Raw genomic sequence first — 18,084 nt, 5'->3', positions numbered from 1 at the left:
AAGGTTTTTGTTAACTTCTTTCTAATTGGTCACAAAATGTTTACATTTATAAAGATAAAGTAACACTCTTGCTACACCAATACAATGAGGACATTAACAAATGTGGCAGGCAGAATTCTAAGATGGTACCCAAGATGTCTGCCCTCTGGTGTACATGTCTTGTATAATCTCCTCCCTTGATTGTTGGCAGGACCTAGAATTTGATGAATGTCACTTCTTTAATTAGGTCATATGGCAAAGGTGAAGGGATTTTGCTCATGTAATTAAAGTCCCTAATTAGTTTCCTTTGAGTTCATCAACAGGGAGATGATCCTTGATGGGCCCTATCCAATCAAGTGGGTTCTTTAAAAGGGTTAGGCTTTTAAAAGACTTAGGCTTCTTCTGAGCAGAGAGCCTCCTGCTAGAGGAGTCAAGCTGCCATGAGTTCTACAGCTACAAGAAAATGACTTCTGCCAATAACTAAATGAGCTTGGAAGAGGACGTCCAAGCCTCAGATAAGACTCTGACCTTAGCTGACTCTTTGATTACAGCTTTATGAGATCCAGCTTAGCTGTGCCTTACAGAAACTGTAAGATAATTAATAGGTGTTATTCTAAGTTGCTGTGTCCATGGCAATTTGTTATACAGGAACAGAAAACTAATACAGACTTAATAAACTAGTTAATGAGTGTCATCAGTCATAATACTTAGGATTTATTACAGAATAAGAAAATTTAAAATGTAGTGAAGTCTCATAGCACATAGTAACTTGATAGTAACTTTCTCAAATTTGACTATATTCCTAAAAATTTACATGACATTAGCATAATGCACTGTGAATTTAAAAAATTGATCAAACATGTTTGGAGTAAAGACTGCATTATCCTATTTTTTCTATATAGGAAATACTACAAATTTATTGTCATATGAAGTCAACTAAGAAGCATGGAACCAAAAAATAGAAAAACAAAAAATATTAATGCTGGCAAGGACATGGAGAAAAGGGAACCCTTGTACACTGTCAGTAGGAGTGTAAATTAGTATAACCACTATGGAGAACAGTATGGAGTTTCCTCAAAAAACTAAAACCTGAGCTACCATAAGATCCAGCAATTCCACTGCTGAGTATATACCCAGAAGAAAGGAAATCAGTATATTGAAGAGGTATCCGTACTCCTGTTTGTTGCAGCATTGTTTACAATAGCTAAGATTTGGAAGCAATCTAAGTGTCCATCAACAGATGAATGAATAAATAAAATGTGGTACATATACACAATGGAGTATTATTCAGTCACAAAAAGGAACGAGATCCAGTCATTTGCAAGAACATAGATGGAATTGGAGCTCATTATGTTAAGTGACATAAGCCAGGCACAGAAAGACAAATATTTCATGTTCTCATTTATCTGTGGGATCTGAAAATCAAAACAATTGAACTCATAGACATAGAGAGTAGAAGGATGGTTACCAGAGGCTGGGAAGGGTAGTGGGGGGATGAGAGGGGAGGTGGGGATGGTTAATGGGTACAAAAATATAGAAAGAATGAGTAAGACCTACTATTTGATAGCACAACAGGGTGACTATAGTCAAAATAATTTAATTGTGCATTTTAAAATAATGTACAATTACTCTAAAAGTGTAATTGGATTGTTTGTAACACAAAGGATAAGTGCTTAAGGAGATGAATACCCCATTCTCCATGATATGATTATTTCACATTGCATGCCTGTATCAAAACAGTTCATGTACCCCAAAAATATATACACCTACTGTGTACCCACAAAAATTGAAAATTTAAAAATTTAAAAATAAATAAAGTATTATAGAAGTGTGTCAGATAAATAGGTAATAAAATACATAAATTTCTGAATTTTATATTTATTGTATTTGCGTTTTAAAATTTATACTTTGTTGTGATTTTATTTCTCACCTGAAATTATTTTTGTGCCCAGTTTTATTCTTATTTTTATGTTATTCTTTTAAAAATCCTCCATCTTGTAAGTTTCAGGCTCACAAACATAAATCCTCCTTTGTACATTATCATAAATCTTTGAAATTCAACACTAGAAGGGCAGGAAGGATGTGGAGGAAGTTCACAAAAATCGTGAATTTCTCCTTAGCCCTCTATTTGTCCCCTGGAGGGCGTTGTTGCCTAAATTGGAAATGGCTTTTCTGTAAAAGATTAGAATAAGCTTCTTCCTTCTCTACAGGTTAAAGAGGTGTCCTTTCTGACTGAGCATTCTTTTAGACAGCGATGTATAAAGAATCTCAGACACCAGAGGCAGGCAAGCTTGTTAGGAGAGCATCTCTTACTAACAGTTTCTACAAGATCCCTAAGAAGAAGAAATCTAAATCCCTGCCATTTCTCCTTAGCTTCAACCTGGATTCAAGTTACCCCGTGGTCAGATTGTGTCTGTGGGGAATCTCCTGGAAAAGTGCATGCTGCTCCCTCAGTGCCTGGCTAGATCTCAGTGTGTGTCTTGATGCTTGGGGTACTCCTATTCCCGATTGGGTATCATTCCATTTTACTCTCTTGTCCACAAATGAAGCATTGTCTATTTGACTCTGAATACAGACTTTTTGTGTTAGCTGAGTTCACTGACACAGCATTGGCATTGTAGGAAAAACCAGTGCCCAGTGTGACCCAGCCTGACGTTCATGTCGCTGTCTCTGAAGGAGCCCCTCTGGAGCTGAGGTGCAACTATTATTGATCTTCTGTTCCACCATATCTTTTCTGATATGTGCAATACCCCAGCCAAGGACTCCAGCTTCTCCTGAAGTACATATCAGGATATAGGGTTGTTTCAGGAATTAATGGTTTTGAGTCTGAATTTAGAAAGAATGAAAACTCCTTCCTCCTGAGGAAACCCTCATCCCATTGGAATGACACACTGAGTACTTCTGTGCTGAGTCCCGCATTGCCCAGGACTGCAGTGGGGGCTCCATACAAACTACCTGAGACATATAGCTTAAACAACTAAGGATCTCAGCCTCAGTTATTTTCAGGAAGTTGACGTGTTCTGTGAAAGCAAACAGTACAAAGAAAGTAGAATCCTGTCTAGCATTTAGTTCCTATGGACATCTTAGATTTCTTTAATTTATTTTCTTATTTGCCATTTCGCAAAGGAAAGAGCTTGTGCATGATTCTAGAAGAAACTAGACTATAGGATTTGTAATAAGCTGGAGGAGGTGATTTGCACCATGTTATTTGAGATACTGATGGACTGAGATGACTTAAGCTTGACCATATTGATTGGTATAAGGCAAACCAATTTGCTTTTAGCTATTAATCTCATCTCTCAAGCAATCAGAAACCCAGAATGGGTGTTTATTTCAAGTTGCATTAGCTACAGACTATTTTACCCAGTATCCTGACTTCAGTGAGCTACAATCCTTTGAGGAAAGAAGCCTCTTCAAAGGACTTCAGCTCACTGATGAAAGTATTGGAGACTGGGAGACTTAATTAAAGCTGACATTTAAGGATGTGTGCAAGGCAATCTTTCCAAAGACAATATAAGTAGAAAGGGAAAAAAAGACTTTTTTTTTAAATCTGATGGTCCCCAGCAAAAGGCAATCTAAATTAAACACAACATCATGGCAAAGTTCCATGTGGAATCTTGGGGTTGGTTGTTCTATGGATGACCTGCCCTTTATCAGTTCTACCCAGATTACCTCTCCCCTGTTTTTCTCCCTTTCAACTCAATTTCTCTAATACTTGCTGAGTGTCCAATAACTATTATTGATTCCTTAATTATATTTAATTATTTCTCTACACTATTCCTCATAGTGCCAATAGTAACTATTTGCAATGTTCTTGAGCAGTTAACCCAATGTTGTGCCTGCAGAACTTTTATTTCTACTTCAGTGAAAATATAGGTGTTCTCATTTTTCACCCCCTTTACCTCCAAATCCATCTACAGATAATTATTATTAATTATGGATTCTGGGGCAAAAGCACAAATTATTTTCATAACTTTTAAAAACAGCTAATTTTCTTTTAAACCATTAGAATAATCTATTAAACCTAAAAAGCAAAATATAAATAATAATTAACAATGGATAGTTTTAATAAAATGTATTTTAATAAAATTAGAATTCATTTCTTTTTAAGTTTAATTAGATTACAGTATTTAAAATAAATGCTAGTTTCAACATCCATCTAGTTGATAAAGAAGCTAATCAGTGTTATTCTTTATGCAGATTCAGTCTAGGATAAATGTATGCAATTTATAAGTAATGTTGTTTAATATTACAAAGTGTTCCAGCCATCATGAGCAACTATAGTGAATACTATGCTGATTCATGAGTACCCTGAAGAACCACAAATGAATACGTAAGAGATGCAAGAAAACAGATCCTCAGCATCCTTGGGAAACAGTATTTCTTTATGTACGAATCTATTGCCTCCATTCTGAGAGGACAGATGGGGCTAGCTAATTAATTTTTTCCTTCTCTTCCCTGAAACCCCTCCACCCTCGACCCCAGTTCCAAATCAGAGTCATATGAAGTCAATTAAGAAGTATGGAACCAAAAAATATAAAAACAAAAAGTGTTAATGCTGGCAAGGACATGGAAAAAAGGGAACCCTTGAACACTGTTGGTAGCAGTGTAAATTAGTATAGCCACCATGGAGAACAGTATAGAGGTTCTTCAAAAACCTAAAACCTGACCTACTATAAGATCATATTTACTTATTTTTCTATACTATTCCTTACAGTGCCAATAGTAACTATCTGAAACGTTCTCGAGCGGTTAATCCAATGTTGTGCCTGCAGACCTTTTATTTCTGCTTCAGTGGAAATATAGGCATTCTCATTTTTCATCCCCTTTACCTCCAAATCCATCTACAGATAATTGTTATTATTTATGGAGTCTGGGGAAAAAACACAAACAAGTTATTTTCATATAAACAGAGTCTGCGTCTTATGGCAGCAGCAGCACAACCCACAAATATTTCTAATATTCGAAAAGGACAAAGGTCAAGGTATGTGAAGAGGTCTTTTTCTCAAACCTGAAAAATGGTGTTAGTAGTTTTATAGGCTACAGAGTGTGCCTGGTCCTGAGTGACAGAAACAGCCTGTGTTCTTCAGTATATTTGTGTGTGTGTGTGTGTGTGTGTGTGTGTGTGTGTGTGTGTGTGTGTGTGTATGTGTGATTGAATGGCCCTATAAAATATGAGGCTCTGGGCAGGACTCTTGCCTGAGTCTAAGGGTCATACTGTCCACAACCTTGCTCATCTTCTCTCCTCCTTGTATTTAATACAAAGGGTCATTTTTCAAAGTCGGCCATCTTTGCTTTTGTTACTCTCCAGTCTTGTCACCTCCACAGAAGGCATGTAGCATCACATCCCCCATCCACTCACATCCTATAATAGAATTTTGATATAATTGTTACTGTCTTGGTGCTCATGGGGTGTTTAAGGAAGCTTTTTAAAAATGATATCCTGTAAACCTTTATTACGTTCAGAGAGATGTTTGTCTCCTCATTATATCAAAAGCTCTCTGAAGGAAAAACCATATCCAATTCATTTTTTTAAAACATTTCCAAGGTCTCAAACATTCTTAAATATATTGGCTTAACAATACTGAATCAAATTGGTGAGTTCATATTTTTTCAGTTCATAGGTATGAATTAAATGGATGTTCTAATTATGTAAAATTATATTTAAAGTATTTATTTTCATAAAAGCCACCGTGGGGTCTCATGGTCCTGTTTATGGTACTCTCCGTTCTGTGGAGACTTCTGTTGGTTCAAGTCAACCCACAGGTACAGCCCTAGGAAAAGACAGCTGGGCTGAGCTGTTCATATATGCTGAGGAAGATGTGGTCTTTCTCAAGGTTTTAGCACGTCAGGAGGCACTATAGGCTTTTCTTAAATTGAGGGATGACTCTGAAGGATCTAGTAGTGAATAATTGTTGAAAGATTTGAGAAATATATTGAGTATAAGGATGAGGGCCGATAATAGTGAAGAGGGAAGAATAATTATGTGTAAGGACAAACTAAATCATTATCAGCACATAAGAAAGGTATTTTTGCTGAGTATTCTTTTCAATTGTAGCTCTGTCCTCTAAAACAAGATAAATGACATATGAATATTCAAGTTCTAGGTTATATTTGAAATGCATATATATCTCTCTCTATAATTTTTATATTTATCTATATCATTATCTTTATCTGTATCTGTCAGAAAATATTCCTGGGTCAAACAGAATCATATACAGCGAAAGGGAAAGTGCACAATTCCAAAGAAGGGAATTCAGATTTTAAAAAATTTTTGTTTCCTAAGATTTTCTAAGAAAAAATATGAACTTTCATTTCACTGGTCCAAAATTATTTCTAAACTGTTGAAAGCTATCTTTTCTTTAGTATTCTTCTGTCCCTTTCCTGTAACTAGAACCCCCTATCCTCAACCAAAAATAAATAAATAAATAAATAAATAAAGGAGAGAGAGAGAAAAGAAAGAACATGGAAATAAAAGGTAATGATAGAAAAGGAAGAAGATAGAACCAAAAGGTAATGATAGGAGAAAGTGGAAGGAAAAGAGAAAGACACAAAAAAATAAAGAAAAAAGGATTTACTGGACTGTAAGATGAGCTATAAAGGAAGTTTGTATAAAACAGGAATTAGGAAAATAAAACATATTGCCCCTCCAGGGTAATATGTAGAAAAAAATATTTGAATTGATCTTATTTTTTCTCTCACAATTTACAGTCTTACTAGGGTCATTTCTTATAACAATATTTACTACAATTCTTGATTATTTCAGGAGAGTCCTAATCCACATATTTCATATATTCTAATAATAAAAATTATTACATTTATAATACGTAACATGTATGTTCTTATTACTTTACATGACTGGAATGACTTTCACCTAAATTAATTCATTGGTTAATAAAGACTCTTTTGTCAGAACATATTCTGGTTTTGGGGGTTTAAAATGTGGACATGCATTCTGTGATCCTCTCCAGGATCGAATTAGTATTACAGTTGAGGCACGTTATCCTCCCGAGGAGGCCCCTCCATTTCCTTCTCACAGGATCTTTGACATTCTTTACTATATCCAGAATTATTAGAAAACATCCCTCAGGTTATGGAATAATGACCTTTCTTTTCCCCTTTCACTTCACCCCTTTCCACCCCGGTTCTCAGCCAGGTTTAAGACGGCGGATGGGGCTTCCTGTCACAGAACGCTGTTTAAAAACTCAGCAGCGTCTGGGCGTGAGCAGGCTTTGTTGAGTGAAGTTGATGGGTTGCAGGAGCAGCAACAGTTCCAGAACCAAGTCATGACACCCACCTCCTCAAGGTTTAGTTAAATGTATCTTGTGGTGAAAATGCCCAGAGCAGGAAGGCAAAGCATCATGAAGAGGATATTGGGAGCTCTGCTGGGGCTCTTGAGTGCCCAGGTTTGCTGTGAGTTGGGGCTGTCCAAGGTGGGAATCTGAAAGGATTTAGCAGGGGCAGCCTTGTTGAGGGGAGGAAAGGGAAAGGAGTTAATAAGTCTTGCAGTCTTCCAATTCATACCATCTGTGGGGGCATTTTCAGGGTTCTTCAGATGTTAAACTGCTCATCACCTATGACTTTTTCTCCATTTCTCACCAGGTGTGAGAGGAATACAAGTGGAGCAGAGTCCTCCAGACCTGATTCTCCAGGAGGGAGCCAATTCTACGCTGCGGTGCAATTATTCTGCCACTGTGAACAATTTGCAGTGGTTTCACCAAAACCCTTGGGGACAGCTCATCAACCTGTTTTACATTCCCTCAGGGACAAAACAGAATGGAAGATTAAGCGCCACGACTGTCACTACAGAACGCTACAGCTTACTGCACATTTCCTCCTCCCAGACCACAGACTCAGGCATTTATTTCTGTGCGGTGGAGCCACAGTGCTCCCCAGGCACCTGCAGCCTGTACACAAACCCTCAGCTGGGCTCAGTTCCTCTACCAGTAAAAACCACATCACGAGGCCACCTCAGCAGCATTTGCACAGCTTAATATTCCTTTTGTACATAGGTAGAGTTTTAACCACAGATTCTTTTTGGCTCTACAGGTTTGAGACTTTGGTCTTTATTTTCCCTTTTCAATACACACCTCCTCCTACCCTATAAATATCTAGCTTGGAAGGAGTAGAGTAGCTGATGAGAGGACAGAATCAAAATAAATATTTAAGTGACAGTATGCAGGACTCCAAAAGGGTAAAAAGTAAAAAGAATAAAAAGAAAAGAAACACCATTCCAATAAGCATGTTGTTAGATGTATTAGACCATGATCCAGCTTAGTTGTGTGTCTCAAGCACATTCAAGTCTACCTCACTACATTATGAACAAGCAGACAAGGGCAAATATTTGCATCCTATCCCACTAGTGCAGCAAAGTAAAATTTCTTTGAATATTAACATATTGATAAACAGCTGTGAAAAAACTTTAAAATGTTATGTTCCACTCAATTACGTCCCATACGTGTTTTTCAGGCTTGTTGTATAACCTAGAATATGATCTATCCTGGAAAATATAACCATGCATGCTTGAGAAGGATGTGTATTCGATCTTGGGTAGGTAGATGTCTGTTAGGTCTACCTGGCTTTTGTGTTGTTCAAGTCTTCTATTTCCTTGTTTGCATTCTACTTGTCCGATAAATAGTAATAGATATATTACTGAAAGTGAGATATTGAGTCTTCACCTGTTATTCTTGAATTTTCTGCTTTTCCCTTCAATTTTGTCAGCTTTTGTGCATCATGTATTTTGGGGTATGTCATTAGGTGCATATATGTTTATAACTGATATATTCTTAATGGATACCCTTTTTATCATTATAAAATTTCCCTTTTTATCTTTAGTAACATTTTGGTTTAAAGTATACTTTATCTAACAATAACATAGTTACTCCAGTTCTCCTATGGTTGCTGTTAAATGATATATCTTTTCCTATCCTTTTACTTTCAACTTATTTGTATCTTTGTATCTAAAGTATGTCTCTGACAGTGTATAGGGGTGTGTGTGTGTGTGTGTGTGTGTGTAGCCATTCTGATAATCTCTGCTTTTTGATTGGATTGTTCAATCCATTGACATTTAATGTCATCGTTGATATAGATTATATCTGGCATTTTAATTTTATTTTCTTTCTGTCTTATGTCTTTTCTGTTTTTCTGTACCTCCTTAACTGCTTTCCTTTGCATTATGTGAATATTTTATAGTATAATATTTTAATTCTTTTATTTTTTTCACTATGCTTTTTCAATTATTTTCCTGGTGGATGTTTTAGTAGTTACAATATATATACATCTAAACTTGTCAGAATTCACTTCAGATTTTATGCTAACTTAATTCCAATGGGATTTTCAGATGTCACTTCTATATAGGTCTGTTTCTTATTCCCTTTATTATTATTGTTCACATTACATGCATATATGTTACAAACAATAGATTATTATAATTATTTCTTTATGTAATTTTTATAATTATTTCTTTATATAATCTTATGTTTCATAAGCTGAGAAGGAAAACAGGAAAGCAAATATATATTGAAGTGTTTGTTGTTAACCTTCTTACTTATCATTTCTGGTTCTCTTCATTTGTTCCTGTGCACTTAATCATAGCCAAAATGTCGAGAAGTGATCATTTGTTCCTGTGGATTCAAGTTGCCGTCTGGTGTCATTGTCTTATTCCAATATAGTTTTGCTATCTGCATTCCTCCTTTGTTCTTTTATTGTCAAATACATTACATTCCTGTAAGTCCAATAATATAATTATATATGTGTTGTTTTATACAGTAATTTAAATCAGTTAATAGTAGAAAGGGGATAAATATGCAGTCACGCCATCTTTTTAGTATGTGTGTGGATGCAAATTACTGTTTGAAGTCCTTTGCTTCCAGCCTGAAGAACTTCCATTATTATTGCTTGAAGGTGGGTCTGCTTGCAATAAATTCTCTCACTTTGTATTTATCTAGGAAGTCTTTATGAGATACTTTTGCTGAATGTAAGATCTTCATTGATGGTATATTTCTTTCAACACTTTGAATATGTCTTCTCACTGTCTTCTAGCTCTGCTGTTTTTGTTGAGAAATCAGCTGTTAATGTTATTGAGTTTCTCTCATAAGTATTTGTTTTTCTCTTTCAACTTTGAAAATTCTATTGTCTTTCAACATTTTTGCTATGATGTGTCTGGGTGTGGATCTTTTGCATTCATTTTACTTGGAGTTCACTGAGCTTCTTAGGTGAGTAGATTAATATTTTTTTGAATCTGGGAATTCTCAGCCATTGTTTCTTCAAATTTTTTTGTTCCTTTTTCTTTTCTTTTTTTTTTTTCTGGTACTCTCACTACGCGTATATTGGTGTGCTTAATGATGTATCACATTTCTCTGAGTCCCTGTTTATTTTTCTTTATTCTTTTTTCTGTCTATTTTTCAGATGGCATAATCTCTATGGATGTATCTTTAAGTTCATTGATTCCCTGTTCAGGGAGCCCAAACCTACTGTTTGACCTTCCAGTGAATTTTTTATTTGGTTATTGCACTTCCTCAACTCTAGAATTTCTATTTTGTTCCTTTCATAAAAAATACTTTTTACCACTATGTAAGTATTCTCTGGCTCATAAGAAGTCATCATCATATCTTTTTTACTTCCCTAAGCATGGCTTTATTTCTTTGAGCATACTTAAAACAGCTATTTTGAAATTTTTGTCTGTGAAATCCAACATCTAAGTCATAGAAAAGGCAGTTGCCATTACCCAATTTATTTCTCTTATGTAAGAATCACACTTTCCTGTTCGGGGCATATCTTATAATTTTTTGTTTTAAACTAGACATTTTAGATAACTTATTGTATTAGCTTTCTATGACTGCTCTTATGGGTTGAATTGTGTTTCTCAAAATTCAAGATGACATCCTAACTCCCAGTACCTCAGAATGTGACCTTATTTGAAAATAGGGTCATTGCAGATGCAATTAGTTAGGATAAAGTCATTAGAATGGACCCTAACTGTGATGGTTAATGTTAGGTGTTATCTTGATTGGACTGAAGGAGGCCTAGATACTGGTAAAGCATTGTTTCTGGGTGTGTCTGTGAGGGTGTAACTGTGATGGTTAATGTTAGGTGTTATCTGATTGGACTGAAGGATGCCTAGATAACTGGTAAAGCATTGTTTCTGGGTGCGTCTGTGAGGGTGTTACCAGAGGAGATTGACATTTGAGTCAGTGAACTGGGAGAGGAAGACCCACACTCTTTGCGGGTGGGCACCATCCAATAGGCTGCGCAGCTAGAACGAAGCAGGCGAAAGAAGGTGGGATAACCTTGTTTGCTGAGGCTTCTGGCTGCCTACTTTCTCCCATACTGGAGGCTTCCTTCTGCTTCTCCTGTCCTTGTGTTCCTGGACCAAACTGAGATTTGGGCTGTTATTTTTTACGGCCGTATAACGAGATGCAGATGAACTGGGGAGAAATAGAGTTTTTATTTCTGTAGTCAGTTACAGGGACATGGCCTGGAAATTATTGCCAGACCAACTCAAAATTACAAAGTTTTTTCAGAGTTTTATGTATCTTTTAAGCTATATGTCTATGTGTAAGTGTGCCTTCATTTAAAGACATCATAAGTGATTAACTTCTTTTAATCTATAACAAAGGTCTGAGTCCTGAAGACCTTCTTTTAGAGCCTCAGTAAGTTTACTTAATCTAAATGGGTTTAGGTCCTGGGGTGATTACCCTTATCTGGTCTTCTGCTAAATCACAGAGGTTTGGGGAATTCCTTCGGACCTCCAGTAAACTTGTTTGTGGAGGCCTGGGGAGTTTCTTCAGACTCCCAGTAAAACTTATTTAATCCTAAAGTGGTCCTGTTAAGAATTACTCCGTTATTTTGTCATGCTTTAAGGTCCAGGAAAGGCCTAGGCAAAACTCTTGGTGGGCTTTTGCTACATTCCAGCCTTTGTATAAGGGCACTGGCTTTTAATATTTATCTTAACCACTCAGTCAGTGCTGAAACAGTTTTATGGAGACCTGCCACACTTGGACATCAGACTCCAGGTTCTTTGGCCTGTGGACTCTGGGACTTGCACCAGTGGCTTGCAGGTGGTTCTCGGGCCTTTGGCCACAGACGGAATGCTGCACTGCTGGCTTCTTTGGTTTGAGGCTTTCGAGCTTGGACTGAGCCACTACCAGCTTCTCTTTTCCCCAACTTGCAGATGGCCTATCCTGGAATTTGGCCTTGTAACTGTGTGAGCCAATTCTCCATAATAAATAAATAAATAAATAAATAAATAAATAAATAAATAAAGTTTATTAGGGAGAATTGGCACACACAATTGCAAGGCTAAGTTTTATAAATATGTGTGTGTCTGTATATATGTACATATATGTATGTATACACACACATATACACAGACACACACATACACATATATCCTACTAGTTCTGGAGAACTCTGATCAATACACTAATCTAATATGACTGGCATCCTCACAAAAAGGGAAAATTTGGAAACACACACACAGAGAGGGAGAACACCATTTAAAGATGAAGGCAGAGATCAGGGTGGTACTTCAACAAGCCAAAGAATGCTAAAGATTGCCAGAAAATCATGAGAAGCTGGGCAACAGGAATGGAGTGGATTCTCATAGCCCTCACAAACAGTCTCTCAGACTTCTACTCTCCAGAAATGTGAAACAGTAAGTTCCTATTGTTTAAGCCACCTAACTTGTGGTACTTTGTTATAGGTCTAGCAAACTAATAAAGCTGCTGTAACAAATTACTGCAAATTTGGTAGCTAAAAGCAAACAAATTTATTCTCTTACAGTTCTGGAAGCAATCTGAAACCAGTTTCACAGGACTACAGTCAAAGTGTTGGCAGGGCTGATTTCTTCTGGAGGTTCTCAGGGAGAATCTGCTTCCTTGCCTTTTCCAGCTTCTGCCATCCACCCGAATTCATGGCTCATGCTCTTTCTTGGAATCACTCCAAACTTTTGCTTCCATCATCACATCTCCATTCTCTTTCTGGAGCCACATCTTCCCCTATTTCCCTCTTATCAGAACACTTGTGATTATATTTAGGGCCCACTCAAATAATCCAAAATCATTTTCCCATCTCAAGATCCTTAATAACGTATTCAAAGACATTTTTGCCATATAAGGTACCATTTTCGGGTACCAGGCATTAGGGCCTGGTTGTCTTTGGGGACGACTATTCAGGCTATCACATGCATTATAGTGACTCTGGATATTGAGTCTCTATTCCGTCCAGGGCTTGTTGTTGTTTGCTTGTTTATTTAAACAACTTTACTTGACTATTTCAGTTAAGTCCATTTTCCTGCAGGGTGCAACCTATGATGTTATTCCTCAGGGGACAGTCTTTGGTATGTGCACAGACATCTTGATATGACACTGATTTCAGCAATGTTTTCTTTAACTGTCTTTCTCCCTGATTTTTCTGTTAAGCTACCTGCCTCTGTTTGTATCACACTTAGCCATGAGCCTCCACTAAGGAGATGCTGACTGATTGTTCTATGATTTTCAGTGGCACCCTGGGGCATACATTTCTCCATAGTCTGGTTCAATTAAATTCAGACCCCTTTGCAAAGGTAATCTTTGAGGCCAATCTTTGAAGCTTCTTATAACCTCAGGAGGACTCTTCCCAGCTGTCTTTATTCCTGGTTCTCTCTATTAGATTTTTAGCTAGTCATCTGTGGTTTAGCTTGCTGCTGTTGTGGAGCTACCAGCCTCCTCTTAATTGCTTACTACAAAAATCTTCATTCATTTCAACAGTACCTTCAAGGCTTGGACTTCCTGATGTTCTGTTCCAAACAGTCTTCCTAGGGGAGAGCTCTCTGTTCTTATAACTCCTTCTTTCCCAAACTAGGATTGCCTACATTGAATAATTTCAGTGGGCTCTGAGGCCAGGACTATCCCTAGTTGCCTGGTACCTGACCACGGGATACTTAAGGCAGGGGAATAGTGGCTGGAATATAGGAGCCTAGTGACAGCCTGATAAAGGAGGTTCTTGGAGTATGGGCACTATATTAGTTGGTTTGCATTTGAAAGACGTGCTCCCAAGTGAGTCTTTACCATCTCTGGGAGTTAGCCAGAGATGGTAAAGACCCTGAGATGTCAAAACATTTGAGTAAAAAGATGTGGTCAATATACCAACACTGTTGGAATATGAGACTTCTCTATGCCTCACTTTACTTTGCATACTCTTGTTCATTAATATTTTTTCTTTACTTATTTAAGGTTAGGTACTCTGACTTTGCCTGTTATATTCCTTTTTTGATTAATAATAACTTACCTAAATCTAGTCTTTACTGGAGACAACAATCATCAACTCAATTCACTCAATTCTCCAAAGCTGACGTTATTACAGCCAATTTGAAAAGCGATCAAAGGGTATGGTACACTAACACTACCAATAGTGATACTGTTTGTAGGCAATCCATAGGTGAAAAAAGTCCTATACAAAAAGTATAACATATGATGGTGATTATTTGCCAAGAATGAATCCCATTTGAATTCCATTCCAAATGGAATTTTCATTTCATACCTACAGCTCCTGGGATCTGTTTCTGTTTGGGAATCTGTCTCTTCATTGCCAAAACAGAACCATGATCAATCCTTCTGTAAGTCTATTTTATTTGTTCGGCTATTTTAAGGGCATGACCCCCAACAATCCTCAGTGGACCATACTATTTTACAAAAGCCGTAAAGCAATGAAAATTTTTCTGAAGAAAACTCCGGAGGGAGGTGACACCATCCACAGCATTAAACAATTTGCAGTGGTTATCTAAAAGTATTTTCTCACATTAGCTAACATAATAAATATAGTGACATATCCAAAATCTTGGAATCACAGTAAGCCAGTTAAAATTTCTTAATCCAAAGGCTCATGCGTAGTAGAATAGTCATATTTTTGTGGGGCCAATCAGGGAGCCATCTCTGTCACTGCTAACACTTCATGTTGACTCTACATTAATACTGAAGATGAGTAAAAACAATTTTAGCATAGCTAGATAGATACATACATACATAGATACATACAAACATGCATAGATGAGACATAGATTAAAAAGCAAACTAGTTGTGTAAGATAGACTCAGAAAATCATTTGGACTTGTTTTTTATAATCAAGTCTGGGAAGTCTTGGATCATGGTTGCAAAGTATCTTACCCTTTTTATAATATTTAATACTTCAGATTTATTTATTTGTTGCATGGCTCTGTTGGGGTTCTAAATATCACTGTCCCCACAAATGGTTGAACAAGTAATCCAAAGACAAGAATTCAATAAAACTCATGCTTATCAATATACAAACTAAAAATCAAATCTCTACAGGTCAAAACTCTTTGTCAAGAAAATCAACCATAGTGGGGAGGATCTGGACAGTTCTCGAACATCTTTTCTGCAGCTTTGGCTGAATAAAGATCAAAAGGGGATGGGAGGTGGGGAGAGGGGAGGAAAATAAAATTATTCCCATAGATTTAGGAAAAGATCGATTGTTACACAGCCATAATATGTAGCCACCAGAACCGGTTTTATACCTGTTCAACTGATTAACACCTCATCTCAATGAACATGCTTTTGCAAGCCAGATAATCAATGTCAGCTCCTGGCTTCTGAAAGTCGGCCATTCAGTGCCCCTGAGTGCCAAGCAATCAGCAACAGCCTCACCCTAGTGACTCTGTTTCTGCAGTTAATGTTAACTCATTTACACCTCTGAAGTTTGCCAATCCCTGAATTCCATGCTTCCCCCAAACCCAATATAAATCAGCTATCTGCTGTGCTCAATAAGATTGTGTCTGATTTTCTTAGGTCTCCTTTGCTATTATTGACAATAAATGCACATGGTCTTTTTATTTCACACATTGAGTAGTGTCAAATCCTTTGACAGCTACCAAAGTATATTTTCTTGTGGGACATTTGGACTTGGGCAACTTTTCTTACTACTTTTCTCCAGTGCTCAAAACAAACCTAACATAAAGGATATCTATTCTTGTTTGAAATGAAATTCAGCATCAGCAGAAGTAGTTGACATGCTATCACAACTTATAACATCAACATTTAGTATTATAAGAAAATGAATATCTCTTCAGATCATTCCAGCCAGAATAGTGATGTTTATTGCTTTGTACATCATTGAAGTCACTGATTCAAAAATCAGCTATTTCAAAGCAGTTGTGGATTACATTTAGGGTGACTGTGTCCCACATAGCATAGCAACAAGATTCTTCACTGCTATCAAAAATATACCATTAAAAAAAACCTATACTAGAAATACTTCTTCTTATTTTACATAATATACTAAGTGCTTCCAGTGTAAAACTTTTAGGTAATTAATTATGCCTTCATCTAAAAACCGCATATATATTATGGTACTAGAGGACAAAAAAAAAGATATTGCAAATACTGAAATAACGCTCTAGTTACTTTGGACAGCACATTTATCAAAACAGATTTTATCTATTTTGGCAAGCTATTCTCCTCTCTAATTGTAGGAACCATCTCCCAAACAATCTTCCAACATCAGTGGATTTAACTTTAAATATACATACAGGAGATATGTGTATTTATAGCGGATTTTCAAATTTTTCTACACATGGTTTTACTTTCTTATTATTCTTAGCATTATAGCACAGTCAGACTTCCTCTCAATGAATGTATATAAGTACATATGTATGCATAATATATGTCTGTGTATATATTTTTCCCTGAGAAAAATGCTTTTCACTAAGAACTAACATCTGGCTTGGCTGAAGATTATAGAAGAGCCCCATCTTATAATTATTAATTACGCCCATATGCACATGCTTATCCTGAATAGATCTGCTGATTTCAAGCCAAACATTAGTAGCCAAAAGAGTTTCTGCAGATGCTGTATATTTTAGAGTAATGGCATAATGTTCTGACAATGCCAACAATTGACCCATATCTCCATTCAAAATGTAATTGTATTACTCTTTTATTTAGAAAAATAATTCAGATCTAGTTTTTTTCACTCTAGCTTAGTAAAGCAATTCAATAATTTCATTTTATAAATTTACCTTTTGTTTCCCCTCTCATTCTTTTTACCTTCCTTTTCAGACTGGTTTTCTATTCTGTTCTGGTTTTTAAGATACACACACACACACACACAGATATACCTTGGAGATAACGTGGGTAGGGTTCCAGATCACCATAATAAAGTGAATATCACAATAAAGTAAGGCATACATTTTTAAAAGTTTCCTGGCACACATAAAGGTTTAAAGTATACTGCAGCCTGTTAAATATGCAATAGCATTATGTATAAAAATGTACATACCTCGACTTAAAAACATTTTATTGCTAACAAATGCTAATTATCATCTGAGGCTTCAGAAAGTTGTCACTTTTTTGGCAAATGTAGGGTCTTGCCTCAATGTTGGTGGCTGATCAGGGTGGTGGTTGCTAGAAGTTGAAATGGTTGTGGCAATTTCTTACAATAAGACAAAAATAAAGTTTGCCACATCAGTTGACTCTTACTCTCACGAAAGATTTCCCTGTAGCATGCAACACTGTTTGATAGCATTTTACTCAAAGTAGAGCTTTTCTCAAAATTGGAGTCAGGATAAAAAGAAGGAGGTTAATGGTTACAAAAATACAGTTAGAAGAAACAAATTCCACTATTTCATAGTACAGTAGGGAAATTATGGTTAACAATAATTTACTGTATACTTCAAAATAACTAGAAGAAGAGAATTTTAATGTTCCTCAAAACAAAGAAAAGAAAAATGTTTCAAATGGTGGATATCCCAATAACCCTGATTTGATCATTACACATTACATACATGTATCAAATATCACAAATGCCCCCAAATACATACAACTATAATGAATTAATTTCAGAATCTTTTTTTTTTCTTTTTGAGATGGAGTTTTGTTCTTATTGCCCAGGCTGGAGTACAATGGCACATTCTCGGCTCACTGCAGCCTCTGCCTCCTGGGTTCAAGTGCAGCCTCCGCCTCCCGGGTTCAAGCGATTCTCCTGTCTCAGGCTCCCGAGTAGCTGAGTTTACAGGCGTGCACCACCATGCTCAGCTAATTTTGTATTTTTAATAGAGACAGTGTTTCTCCATGTTGGTCAGGCTGGTCTCGAACTCCATCCAGACCTCAG

General features: G+C 36.6%; 3 gene segments (V, D, J or C); all 3 read left to right on the top strand.

Annotated features, from left to right (window-relative positions):
• Positions 1 to 18,084, top strand: part of LOC105503813 — a 908,479-nt gene that overhangs the window by 429,723 nt on the left and 460,672 nt on the right.
• LOC105503812 overlaps positions 1 to 18,084 on the top strand; it is a 594,664-nt gene that overhangs the window by 151,330 nt on the left and 425,250 nt on the right.
• On the top strand, positions 7,193 to 8,501 carry LOC105503805. The segment is given in 2 exon segments: positions 7,193 to 7,392; positions 7,582 to 8,501. Coding segments are annotated over 2 exon segments (489 nt in total).

Source organism: Colobus angolensis, unplaced genomic scaffold (assembly GCF_000951035.1).
Source record: "Colobus angolensis palliatus isolate OR3802 unplaced genomic scaffold, Cang.pa_1.0 Scaffold88, whole genome shotgun sequence".
Classification (NCBI taxonomy): Eukaryota; Metazoa; Chordata; class Mammalia; order Primates; family Cercopithecidae; genus Colobus; species Colobus angolensis.
This window is presented reverse-complemented; position numbering and strand designations above follow the sequence as displayed.